Source organism: Heloderma suspectum, chromosome 2 (genome assembly GCF_057233095.1).
Source record: "Heloderma suspectum isolate Gila_16-S chromosome 2, 16-S_ref, whole genome shotgun sequence".
Classification (NCBI taxonomy): Eukaryota; Metazoa; Chordata; class Lepidosauria; order Squamata; family Helodermatidae; genus Heloderma; species Heloderma suspectum.
In genome coordinates, this window is record NC_139459.1 from 303,113,954 (window position 1) to 303,127,954 (window position 14,001).

At 39.1% G+C, this 14,001-nt stretch overlaps 1 protein-coding gene across 8 annotated transcripts in view; it reads right to left on the reverse strand.

The window, feature by feature from the left end:
- EEFSEC (eukaryotic elongation factor, selenocysteine-tRNA specific) overlaps positions 1-14,001 on the reverse strand; it is a 262,269-nt gene that overhangs the window by 116,780 nt on the left and 131,488 nt on the right. For all 8 annotated transcript variants that reach the window (XR_014788537.1, XM_084840159.1, XM_084840163.1 and 5 more), the window contains one exon: positions 503-1,144. Coding sequence is in view for 7 of the 8 variants with exons in the window: in XM_084840159.1 (XP_084696285.1) it covers positions 503-1,144 (642 nt within the window). In the remaining variant the exon portion in view is untranslated. The remainder of the gene's footprint in view (positions 1-502; positions 1,145-14,001) is intronic.

Consider the following 14,001-nt stretch of genomic DNA (forward strand, 5'->3'; position numbering starts at 1 on the left):
ACACTGGGTTGGATTCAGATGTACTCTGCTGAGTTCCACTGGTAAAGAATGAGGGCACAGGGTGCTGATTTTTCCCATTCTCCCTTCCCTCCCTCAGCCTCTAACCCCATTTCCCATGCTGTACTGGAGGGGGACTCTCCAGCATGGGAGATGGCCCTGGGCGGGGGCGGCTACGTGAGGAAGGGGTAACTGAAGAAAATCACACCAACCCTTTTCTCTAACAAGAAACCTCCACTAGATCCCAGTTCCCTATGCAAATGGAAGGAGCCCTTCTGTTCAATGGAAGGATCAGTCTGGATCCAAACAACTGACCTTGTCAGCTTTGTTCCAGTTGCATTTCCCCTATTACTACTCCATTGGCTCTAGGTTAACAGTGCTGTCTTCAGTGTTGCATACCAAAATTTCAACTGCTGAATCCCTCTTCTTTTCCCTTTGCCATATTAAGAGTTTTGTACCATCCAGTGGCCTCAGGTGACCCTCAAATTATATTATAGAAACTTACCCGTTCCACTTGCCCTTCCTTATGCTTCAGCTTGTAAACTTTGAGCTTTGGAAGACACGTCTCTGTGTAATTTTTATCTTCCATTCCTTGAAGGAGCACCCCATGAAATGCCAACCTGCAAGTGTTTGCATGAATATCAGTATCCAGCTTTGAGCCAATCACAAGACAGAACTTAGGACAAGTAACTGGTTTTTCAAACTCAAGTAAAGCCCATTGTTGTTTTGGGAGCTGTCTTTCTCCAGTCTGGTCATTCTCCTTGTTTTCCTCTGAAGACTCTGAGTCTTTGGAAAGATGTTCCTCTTGATAAAGATATTCCTTTCCAAAATCAAAATCATTCTCCAGGGGTTCTTTGCTGAAGTCATCAGGTGCTGGGCTGAAGAACATCACTCTTCCCATGACAGTTTCATGGCCAACTGTGATATGAAACTTTGCCTTGGTCTGAAGAGTACCTCGGAAATAGGGGATTTTCTTTAAAGAGATGATAGCAGCATGAATTGTCTGAAGTGATTCAGGTGTACAGACCAGACCTCGTTCCAACAACTTTGGATCAAACTGGGTTACACAGATTCCTACCCTGTCACCCTGGATGGCATAGGTTACTGGAGTATGAAACATCTGCATGGACTTGACCTTCTTTGTCACCTATTTATAGGGGGGAAAGCATAAGAAAAATAGTCTCATTCATATTGTTTATTGTTTATGTGTTATGTATTTATTAATTTAAAACATACATACCCCACTTTAAAAAATCATTTAGATCAGGAGTTATTTCCAGACATTTCTAGACATGTTCAAGTAATTACTTAAGAAATCTACCCTCTAAAATATCAAATGAATATTTTCTCCTTAAGATTTCTTTTTCAAACCTTGCCTCTTTTGTATTAGAAAACAATACCAGGAATTGGCATCTGAATTGCTTGCTGTAACTGAAAGGACTCAGCAGATCAGTTTGTGTCTGCATAAATAACACATTAGCTGGTTTATTTTGAAAATGCAACTAAGCTAGCCTTAGAATAATTTTTGAAAACGTTGTCCTTCTCTTTCCACTTTCCTGTTATTTCCTATATGCATTTGCGGCAGTCTCTTAAATTAGGCTAGGCTGCATTTTTTTTTCTGAGGTTAAGGACTGCCTCTCTTAGAATATTTTGTACTTAATACTTGTACTTAATAATATGTTATCATCTGTCTATTAAATCAAAAGAAATCTATGTTTTGCTTTAACAAAACATATGACATTCTAAGGCAAAGAAAATGAGCAGAAATAATGTTTGTTTACATCATCTGGAGAATAATTACCAATTACTCAGGTCCTATAAACATTCTTATATTTATCCTTTAAATATAAAGGATCCTTTAAGGCAGGAGTAGGGGACTATTTTGTGGAGGGGCCAAATTGCCCCCACTGGCCCTTCTGCAGACCAGTTAATATAAGGCTGAATCCCCAGCTTCATATGTTCCTGCAGCCCTGCCGTTATCTCTGATCTGTGATGGAGATAACACGGGGGATTTCCCTGAGCACCGCTTGCCATCTCAACTGGGAGGAAGAGCAGTGAACAGAGGAATCCCTCCCTGTTATCTCCAGTCACAGGCTGGAGATAACAGCATGGATTCATTGAGGGGGTGGGGCTTGGAGGTCAAGCCCTACCCCCTGTAGGAAGCCAATGAAGCTCTGCAGGCCAGTTGGGAAATCTCCATGGGCCAGATCAGGCCTGCAGGTCAGGGGGTACCCAGCTCTGCTTTAAGGGTTGTACCCATTTGTGGTCACTCTGCTGACGGAAGCCATCCGCCAGTGGAAGAGGGAGGTGATTTTCAGCGATTCCCCCTCTCCCCCACAAACCTGCTCCAGAGGATTCCCCAACTGTTCAGAGCAAATTGGACGGAAGCTGTAGGACAGACTGGAATCACCAGAAATCACTTGCTTCCCCATGATGGGGACCCTGGTGGTTGCATGTAATGCAGAGAAAGTTTGTGGAAGACTCAGTACTTTTTTCTATTATTTCTGTGCTTGGTGGGTTCTGCACCAGCTTGGTGGGGGGGAACGAGTGGGATCTTTGGGGGTGAGGCAATGAGAGGCTTTTTGCATTGAGAATAACAGTGGGAAGACAGAGGGATCACAGGGGGGCAGGGTGTTGGTTGGCCGCTAAGTCCCAGAGAGGTGTGTTTACAAGAAGGCTCCTCCAACCCCAGTGACCCTTTTATTCCTGGTCAGTCACTGTGGAAACAGAATCCTGGACTAGAGAAGCCTTTGGTACGACCTAGCACAGCTTTTCTTATGTCCTTAACATGATACTGCTTCTTTAGTTACATCTTAATTATGTGATGTACAAACGAATGACAAGAATGCCCACTAGAAACAATTGGATCTATCAGAAGGTCTTTGTGTATGCATGTACGGGGAGGGGATTATATCAGAAAGTCAAGGAGCAACTGGCATAGTTTTGCACATCCAGTTAAAATAATTGTTGCATTTGATTATTTGGGGTTACTTTTAGTAGTAAGTTAATGTGGCTCTCACATTGAAATCCCTCAAGTAGCTCCCACTTGAAAAATAGTGACAATCAACAGGATAATATGTCACCTATAAATATACAAGACCAAAAACACTTAAAGCCCTTTAAAAATTAGAACAAGTCATTGAGATAGTTCTTTGTACAAAAAGTTACATCATCGTGTGTTCCTCAGAATTGTGTATGATATGAGAAAAAAAGAAAGCAAGAGTATAAATCAGAGCACCCTATTCTTTTTAAGTGTAAGAAAACTGAAACAAACATAGGAAGCTGCCTTATACTGAGTCAGACCATTGGCCCTTTTAGCCCACAAATGTTGACACTGACTGGCGGGCATGCTCCAGGATTATTTCCTAGCCCTACTTAAAGATACTGGGGACTCTTCTCTTGGGACCTTCTGCATGCAAACCATGAGCAACAACATACCCTGACCTGCTCTCCATTGACACTGCCACATTGTGCTTCCTTCGTCCTTTCCCTTCTACACACCTTTTTGCCATGTAACCTTTTTAAGGTATTCTGAATCCTTAAAAAGCAAAATTACTGCACGTATAATTTCAAGAGCGGTAGCCGTGCTAGTCTGTTGCAGCAAAATCAAGGAGTCTTGTGACACCTTAAAGACTGACAAATGTGTTCTGGCATAAGCTTTCGTGGACGGTGTCCACTTCATAAGATGCATGAAGTATATTAAACTCAAATTGGCAGATTTATATACACATACTGGGCTGGGGGAGATGTAAACTGTATTGTCACAGTGAATTGAAATACGAAAAGTACAGACAGTGATCATTACCTTAACAGTTGCTATTCATAAAGGCCTGATTCGCATGTTATGGTGGCAAATCATGGGTTATTTAATGTCCAGGTTCGGATGTTACACTAATAACCTATGAACAGGGTGTTTTCAAGTTGTTTATGCAAACCAGAAGCAGCTCATGTGCAGCACACAGCCCAGCAAATTTTGGGTTAATTAATTAACTCACGATTTTTCGTCATGACATACAAACTGGCTCAAAATATTGTTGAGTGATAACACAGACATCATTGCAATGGTAAGCAGATTAATATATGTAGTGTGATTTTTTTTTAAAGTCCTATTCAAGTCACATGAAATAGATTTGAATCTCTTGATGAATTTGTACTTTAGCAATTTCGCTTTGATATCAGACTATGAAATTCCTTTGTTCAAAAATGGCCACCTTAAGGTAATTGTCCTGCTCTAACTGGGTCTGGCTCTTTGCTAGGCAAATACAGGGATAAATACAATAGAAAAGCCAATTTAGCAGGCAAATGGTCAAGCACAGTTTTACCAGGCAAGTAGGGGGGTTTTCCAGAGAGAGGTCTGAGAAGCAGCCAAGGTCAGAATCTGTAGCTGAGGAAAGAAGGGAAGCGAAAAGCAAGGGAGAAAGGGGAAGATATATGCAACTGAATGCAGAGTTCCAGAGAATAGCAAGGAGAGACAAGAAGGCCTTCTTAAATGAACAATGCAAAGAAATCGAGGAAAACAACAGAATGGGAAAGACTAGAGATCTCTTCAAGAAAATTGGAGATCTCAAGGGAACGTTTTGTGCAAAGACGGGCATGATAAAGGACAAAGAAGGCAGGGACCTAACAGAAGCAGATGAGATTAAGAAGAGGTGGAAAGAATACACAGAAGAACTATACAGGAAAGATCTGAATGTCCCTGATAGCCATGATAGTGCGGTCACTGAACTTGAGCCGGACATCCTCGAGAGTGAAGTCAAGTGGGCCTTAGGAAGCATTAGTAACAACAAAGCTAGCGGAGATGACAGTATTCCAGCCGAGCTATTTAAAATCCTAAAAGATGATGCTATTAAAGTGCTGCATTCAATATGCCAACAAATCTGGAACACTCAACAGTGGCCACAAGACTGGAAAAGGTCAGTTTACATTCCAATTCCAAAGAAGGGCAACGCCAAAGAGTGTTCAAACTACCGCACCATTGCGCTCATTTCACATGCCAGCAAGGTGATGCTCAAAATCCTACAAGCTAGGCTTCAGCAGTATGCGAACCGAGAACTACCGGAAGTACAAGCTGGGTTTCGAAGAGGCAGAGGAACTAGAGATCAAATCGCCAACATTCGCTGCATCATGGAGAAAGCAAGAGAATTCCAGAAAAACGTCTATTTCTGCTTCATTGACTATGCTAAAGCCTTTGATTGTGTGGATCACAACAAACTGTGGCAAATTCTTAAAGTGATGGGAGTACCAGACCACCTTACCTGTCTCCTGAGAAACCTGTACGAGGGTCAAGAAGCAACAGTAAGAACCAGACATGGAACAACCGATTGGTTCAAAATTGGGAAAGGAGTACGACAAGGCTGCATATTGTCACCCTGCTTATTTAACTTATATGCAGAGTACATCATGAGAAATGCCGGGTTGGATGAATCACAGGTCGGAATTAAGATTGCTGGGAGAATTATCAACAACCTCCGATATGCAGACGATACCACCCTAATGGCAGAAAGCGAAGAGGATCTAAAGAGCCTCTTGTTGAGGGTGAAAGAGGAGAGTGCAAAAGCTGGTTTGAAACTCCACATTAAAAAAACGAAGATCATGGCATCTGGCCCCATCACTTCCTGGCATATAGAAGGGGAAGAAATGGAAGCAGTGACAGATTTTACTTTCTTGGGCTCCAAGATCACCGCAGACGGTGACTGTAGCCATGAAATTAAAAGACGCTTGCTCCTTGGGAGGAAAGCTATGGCCAACCTAGACAGCATAGTAAGAAGCAGAGACATCACCTTGCCGACAAAGGTCCGTCTAATCAAAGCTATGGTTTTCCCAGTAGTAATGTATGGCTGTGAGAGCTGGACTATAAGGAAGGCTGAGCGCCGAAGAATTGATGCTTTCGAACTGTGGTGCTGGAGAAGACTCTTACGAGTCCCCTGGACTGCAAGGAGGTCAAATCAGTCCATCCTAAAGGAAATCAACCCTGAGTGCTCATTGGAAGGACAGATACTGAAGCTGAAGCTCCAATATTTTGGCCACCTAATGCGAAGAGAAAACTGTCTGGAAAAGACCCTGATGCTGGGAAAGACTGAAGGCAAAAGGAGAAGGGGACGGCAGAGGATGAGATGGCTAGATAGCATCACGGATGCAATGAATATGAACTTGAGCACGCTCCGGGAGAGAGCGCAGGACAGGAAGGCCTGGCGTGCTATGGTCCATGGGGTCACGAAGAGTCGGACACGACTGAACGACTGAACAACAACAAAGAAACACAGTCCAAAAGCAGAGGCAGGCAGGAGTCATATGTTACATGTAATATAAAAATGTTATATTATATATAGCATTTGTATCCCACTCTTTCTCCATGGAGCTCAGTTTTTCTCACTCTGCATTTTATCCTAACAACAATCCTGTGAAGTAGGTTGGATTGAGAGATAGGAACTGGCCTAATGCTACTGTGAGAACTTTGTGATTGACTGGAGATTTGAACCCAATTCTCCCCAATATAATACAACACTAATCACTACACTACATTGGCTCTCAAAAAACAATGTATCCATCTTTGACAACTTTATAATTTCACTTTCACAACACAACTCAACTAAAAGACTTTTTCTGCAGAAGAAATTACTGTTCCTTTTCAAAAATGAAAAAGCAGTGCTGGAACTTCCTAAACATACACTTTTAAATATCACAATTTTGGTTCATCATACTCTCTGTGTCCCCACTAGCTAAGGTCGGAGTTCCTACTTATCCAAAAATATTTTTTAAATAAAAATGGCACATATATTTTATCAAAGTTGGGCAGTCACTCCAGAAGAAATTAGTGTATCTGTCCAAGACTAATCATATAGCAATGTCAGGTTCATCACGAAACAAACACTTCCAGACGTTTCAAAATCTGCTTAGAGCAGCTTCATGTTTAACAGAGGGGTGGGTGAGCGGGGGTGACATCTTGTAATGCCTGAAAATAAATCAGGAAAGAATGTTCAATATTTTTATCTGGATGATCACATTAATATTTCTAAGAATGATGTAGGAGCTCGTGAAACAGCTTTGGTGGAGAAAGACTAGGGAAGTCCATGTGTTCATATACAGATAAAAAAAAAATGCAAAAAGAAGAGATAAATTAAAAGCACCCAAACTGTTCAGGCCCTTAAGATAAACAAATGTGTTCAATATAAGAAAAGAACCTGTTATTTGAAGACCAAAGGAAAAGCCCACTAAGATTTTCAAAGCAGTTTAACTAATAGAAAACAGCATACAAAAACTCCACTAATGGCTTTTTTCTCCTGATACAATGAAGCTTCTTTTCCTTTATTTATCCAACTTTCATTAAGTTATCGGTACTCCATATGCCATAGCTCTTAGCTTTTTCAGATAAGAGCCCAAGCATCCTCCTACCTCCAGTGCTGTCACTGCATCTTACTGATACAAGAGATAAAGGCAACCTAGCCCTTCTGACAGTAAGTGGAATCACAGCAAATTCGGCTAACTACTAAATTATTATAAAATGGAAAATAAAAATTAAAAACAGATTGCAACACATAGTTAAGATACTTAGTAATCAGTTTATAACATGTTAGATTATTTTAATCAAGATATTAACATAATGTATAATCCACTCTGTTACAATGAGAGGATTGCCATGTATTTAAATGAGAGGTAGATTGCACTCATGAGACAGAAGGTATGGGCCCATGAGGGAGAACTGAAAACACAGCCAAACTTTTGTTTTTTTCTCACTGCCGAGAAGCAGAACTGCAGCTTCTCTCTTCAATGGTAGAGTCTGCTGAAAAGGAAACAGAACAAAGTTCTAGCTGCACCCTAGATTCTTCCACAGGCATGCACATTCCTGCCATAGAGTTCGTCCAACAAATGTAATCCACACAAAATATTAACGGTGATTGACCAGGAAAGGGAAAATCATTCAAATCACTTATTTGATCTTGCATTGGTATACAGCAACAATACTGTAATATAAAGGCCTGTTTAAATGACGACTCTTAAAAATATCCATATTGGCACTGCAAGTCTCTAGAGTACCTGCCCCAGAGACAAAATTCAGTCAAAATGTGACCTTCTGTTTCGAAATAAATTCCTGCTCTCATAGTCATGAATAAAAGATTGTAAATGTGACAAGAGAGTTACTGGCATGTTATTATCTTCTTGGCTCTGGTGACAGCACAGACCATTAGCTCTGAAAGATGTATCAAGTGTGCCATACATCTTAGTGGGATGTTACATCCTAAGTTTAAGATTGAACATATCCACTACTCTGAGGGATCCCAGGGAAAACACAGCCACAACCAAAGGACTTCAGCACAGACGCAACAAAAGAGCACATACCTGCTTTATACAACTGACATCGCATTTCTAGATGTTTGAGCATATTTGTGAGTATGTGTGTGTCTAGAGAGAGAGAGAGAGAGAGAGAGAGACCTTTCTTGCCTCTGCTTTACTAGCTAATTAGGAGAAGGACAGGACACAGCTTCAAGAGGTTAATGGGCAGAGGGCAATGTTCACACTGAAGGCCATGTCCCAGTTCTATCATGACTTGGAGGGGCATAACCAATTTTAAATAATGTTCATGAAGATGTTAAGTGTAAACAATTTTCATACATCAGCATTTTCATACTTCAGAGGCTTCTCCCCTTCCCAACAATGCATTTCAGAGCACATGTGATTATTCCTCAGGGAATCTCTGCCTCAGGTTGGTTGGTTGGTTGGTTATTTATTTATTTATTTATTTACAGACAACACCTAAACAAATCCTGAGTGGTGAACAACAATAATATCAAAATTCAAAACTTAAAAATATTTAAAATGTGACATACCAATTAAACAGTAGCTGGGCTTTCAATCAGGGAAATCGTGTCTAAAGAAGAAAGTTCATTTAAAGAAGAAAGCTTATCTAACGAATGTATAGTAATCACAAGAAATGCCCTTACAATGCACTGGAATTTTTTATTATTTTTTTTTGCAATTTAATCTAGAATGTACCCAAAAGCAGGCCTTTGAAATTCATGGGTGACAGCTTGTTTTAAACCGAGGACTACATCAATATATTCATGTTATAACTTTTACAGAAGAGAACATGTATCTTTCTTACTATATAAGAGGTAGCCTCTAAACTTCTGGGAGCAAAACTCAGATTTTTCCTATTCGCTATTAATCTCGCTCCCATCATGCCCACTGCCTGGTCAGTGTCTAGAGGGGTGAGCACCCAGGAACCCTACATACATTGCCTTGGAGTCTATAATGGAAGAAAGGAGGGATATAAAGGTATTCAGTTTATTCATTGATTAGACATATTTATCAATTGCCCTTTTACTCAATGGGCACTCAAGGCAATATACATATTATACAAAACACAATAAAACACTACTAATACATCAATACAACCAACTACAAACAGCAGCAGAGATCTGTTTCAGATAAGGCAGAGGGCAAACACTAAAATCCATTAAAAGTGCAACAGAACAGAACAACCCAGTCTTCATTGCCCATCTGAAAAATGGTAAAGAGCGGGCTAATCTGGTCTCCCTAGGGAGTTCCATAATCAGGCACTGCTACCAAAAAGGCTCCATCTCGTGTACCTACCAACCTAACCTCTCTAAGTGGTGGGAGATATAACAGGGCCTCGGATAATGATTATAGGTTATGGGCAGCTGACATGTTTCAATCTTCTATTAAAGAATGGTATTGGGTGTGGTCCAGAGGAGTGTAAACACACCATTTGTGCATCCCCAGGAGTTATGGGGGAGGATTCCCTTGTTGCCGTTCCCAGCACTGAATACCCAAGCACTGGGAGATGTTGACCTGACAAGGTAAAAAAATACAGCAGCCTATTGCCTTAAAAGGAAACATCCTCCTAGTGCACACTCACTCCATTTGGTTTGTATGTCCCTTCTGAACAGCTCTCTCAAATCCCCAAAACATGCTTTCTAAATTCAGCTCAGTTTAAAGAGAGATTTGGGAGAGGGAGTTGTATCAAATAAATGTCAGTAAATAATTCCAATAGGCATGTAGATAGCACATATCTGAACCAAACCAAGGTCAAAGGAATAGCCAATGCTGTTTTAAAGGTTATTCATTCCAGACTGGTACTACAGAATAACCACCCACCTTTCTTGGGGCAGGGAGTCCTGGGAGATATGGTTTAGTTGTGCACCTTTATTGATTCTACTGAGTCACTCTCACATTATGCTTTTGCGCTTCTGCTATGAATTCTCCTCACTATTTCATATGAGAAATAAAGAGTATGTTACTGACCATGCTATCTCTTATTCAGAGGGAGGCACAATGAGTGCCCCTTATTAACTGGAAGCTTTTCATCACTGACAACTAGCTCTACCCTTGGATTATACCTTCAAGAGACTGAAACAAATTAAGGGGTTGATTTTTCAGAATAAATTACAGTATAAATACGCATAAAATGAATTGTCAATCTGCATAAAGGAGCTGTTTTCTGAGAAATTCTTCTACAGTCCTGATCTTAAATAATGAAAAGTTTTGTAGCACCTTGATGACTGACACCTTTATTATGACATAAGCTTCTGTGGACTAGTGTCTACTTCATTAGATCCAGCTGATAGTAGCATCGCTAATCATTTATTCCTAGACCAAAGATACCAACAAGGGTTTTCCTATATTTTCTACAAATATAGGAAATCGCCACAGAAAAATAGCCACAGAAGATAATGTTTTCAAAACAAAATTTGATGCAACTTTGTAAGGAAAAGCTAGTTTAGAATTTCATATAGCAGGACAATAAAAATGCAAAAGAAAAAGCAGCATCTCAACAAAACAAAACAAAACCAGTATCTATTGTTTAACTAACTAAAAAAGTTGAGAAATTTACAGTAATAAACATAATCATGATTCAGTTTGAACCAAGAAACATCTGCCTCTGCACTCAGCTGGGAAAAAAACACATGAAGGGTGAAAGGTTTTGACATTCTGTAGTGAATCACTAAATGAGTGTCAGTATAATCCCCACACATCAAATAGTTGAGGGAGTTCTACTTCTTTGATCGTCCCCCTGGCTGTCCACAGGGGTGTCAGCAGTGGGATGACTGATGGACCACACAGCAAAACAACATTATTGTTATATAATTATATGGTTATAATATTTTTTTTAAGACCAGGTATATATGATTTATAGGTACATACTGCCATATACAAAGAAAATTATGAAATGTTGAGAACAATTACTTAAAATTCACATTTAAAATGAAAGCTATCTTAAGAGTTACAATATACATACAAAGCTATGCATGTATATGGAAAATCTTAACCATTTTGTTAGAAAACTGACTAAATAATCTAAAACACCAAATGAGCCATGTACATGCATATCTAAAACAGTATATAGCATGTCACCACACAGACACAGAATAAGGGAAGCTTGGTCTGTTCTTCTGTAATGTATTGTTATAAATCACCTTAACATTTAATACCAATTAAACTTCATTTTATCAAAACTGCTTTCAAGCCACATATTTTTCTTTTTTCCCCAACTCCCTTACCCATAGACGAGGGAAAAACCAGGTAGTAAAATTAAATGCTGGGAAATTCATTCTTCCAACGAAATAAACTAAATTCCTCTTTTTTAGCTCTAGAGTTAGGTTTAGAACAATAGCAACACTTTCATCCAAAGACTTCAAAGTGCTCCACAAAATACTACATCACAGTAAACAGAGGGCTGAAGGGTTTATAGAAGAACTTCCACAGGGATGGATTTTCCCCTTCCTCTTTTAACAGGGTATTTTTGTTTATTTGAAAAGCATAAAAGAAGGGAAACTATAGGCTAGAGAAGTAAAACTTTTTATGTGTAAGCAACATTTGGAGCTTTGTCAGGCGGCTGGTTTTGGTAGAATGTGTGACATGTAGCCCAATGTGAGTAATATTATATCTCAAATAAAAATCAGCCCATGAATATACATAATCCAAAAGGTAATTCTCCCAATCTCTGAAATGTAATGGAGCTACTCTAGATCACTGAGGCATGAATATTTACCGTATTCAGGCTTTACTGCTCTCGATCTGGGTTCAATTTTGCAAATTAAAATGAGAGCTGTGTGGATAGAGAGATTAAAGAGCATCCCAACGCTTGCCTGTTTCCTTGGTGTGGCAGCAGTGATCCGGTTACCCTTCTGTTAGGTTATTTCTTTTTACTTAACAGAGTAGGTCAGAAGCAATTAAGAGTGGGGAGTAGAGGTCACAATTAGTTCATAACCTCATAGTTAAAGGATCAATTAAAAACAAAACAACACTCACCTGCTCAGTACAGAAAACAGAATTTAAAATAAAATCAATACTGAAAAATAGTATTGTCAGGTGTTTTCACTTTTACTGGAAAAGTACCAGGGGATGCCACTTTCTTGTACTCATTTATTTCTTGTAATACAGTTGCTTCTTGTAATCCTTTTCCTCACTTATGACATCATCTTGTTAAAACAAGCTCTGTATTAAAAACTCTACCATGTCCCATTTAAAAGGGCCATTGAAGAAAGAACACAATTCTGAAGCAATTCTGTTTTCATTAGTGGTGCTACATATTTATATTTACCTGTGGCAAATTCTGCTTGAAATGTAATAAAACAGAAAACTGAAATCATGAACTTTAGGTAGAAAAACAATGCCAAATTAACCATACATACACAGGTATTGGTAACTTTTAAATAAGACTGATAAATATATGATATACTATTTTTCTGATACGTTGTGAATAGAAAATAGCAACCAGAAACTTTAGTGGGTTCACATAACTTTGCCCCCCCAAAAGTAAGTTGGTTGCTAGGTTATGAAATTTTAAAATTAGCCAATAAAAAAAAAACTATGGTCCTCTCTTCCAAAACGTAAATGCAATAAATTCACCTTTGGAAGAAAATAAACAGGTAATCATGGTGCAATCCTAGGCTTCAGAATCACAAAATGGCTGTAAAGTTGCCATTTTGAAATTCTGGAAAGCAAGATATAGACTGAAGAATAACAGGTTTTATTCACCAGTACCTCAAAAAATCATAATACAAAGATATAGTCTTAATAGCACCTTTACAAGGCAACAATGTTGCAAATCTGATAATGCATGATTAAGGGCACAATCCTATGCATATTGCTGGCTGGGGAATGCTGGGAGTTGTAGGACTTTTTCTGCTTAAACATGCACAGAATTGTGCCCTAAATAAATTACACATCCACACAGACATATATGTGAAAACAGGAAATACAGGTTTATCTTGGTAACTTTGACCAAATATACTCACCTGGGGGAAAATACTGAAAGGCTTGAGACACGACCCCCCCTCTCCAAAATGGCTGTTAAGAAAAGGCAACTAATAAAAGCAATAGTTTCAAGCCAAAATAAAACATTCATTCAGTAACAAAAAGCACAATTTACCATGATTAAACAACATGTGATGTCTTATTTAATATATATCAAATTCACTGTTTTTTAGCCTTCAAGTAACATCCTGGTACCAAAGGGTTACTGTCATTTGAAAACCCTCACCAGCAGCCTTAATAAACGTTTAATATTTTTCTTTCTACTTTCTTAAAGGCCCCAGATGTGTTCTTGCAGATCAAAAGAGCCTAACTTATAAAGTTAAACTAAATCAAGGGCTTTTGTTCCAAGGCATCGTTGCTGAACTAATTATTCCTGGATGTTGTTTAATGAAACAGTGGTGCCATATATTAAAACATTTAACAGGATGAGTTGTATGAATTATAGGGAAGGTCTGATCTTGGCGTATAAATTTAACCTTTTCTTCAAAAGAGATTAAACAAACTACTCAGAACTCCCTAGCACTAGCAATAGGAGACTTAAAGTAAAGGCACTAATCTATATCAAAACTGAAGTATATTGCAATCTATTTATTTTTTATGGCATTGAAGATGGGGGAGCTGACAAGTTCTCTAGACTTCTTCCCCTCCTCCAAAAAACCCCTAATTAAATCTTTCTCAAAATATTCCATTCTGAACCCAAGCCAAAATAATAGGAGTTAACTGCAG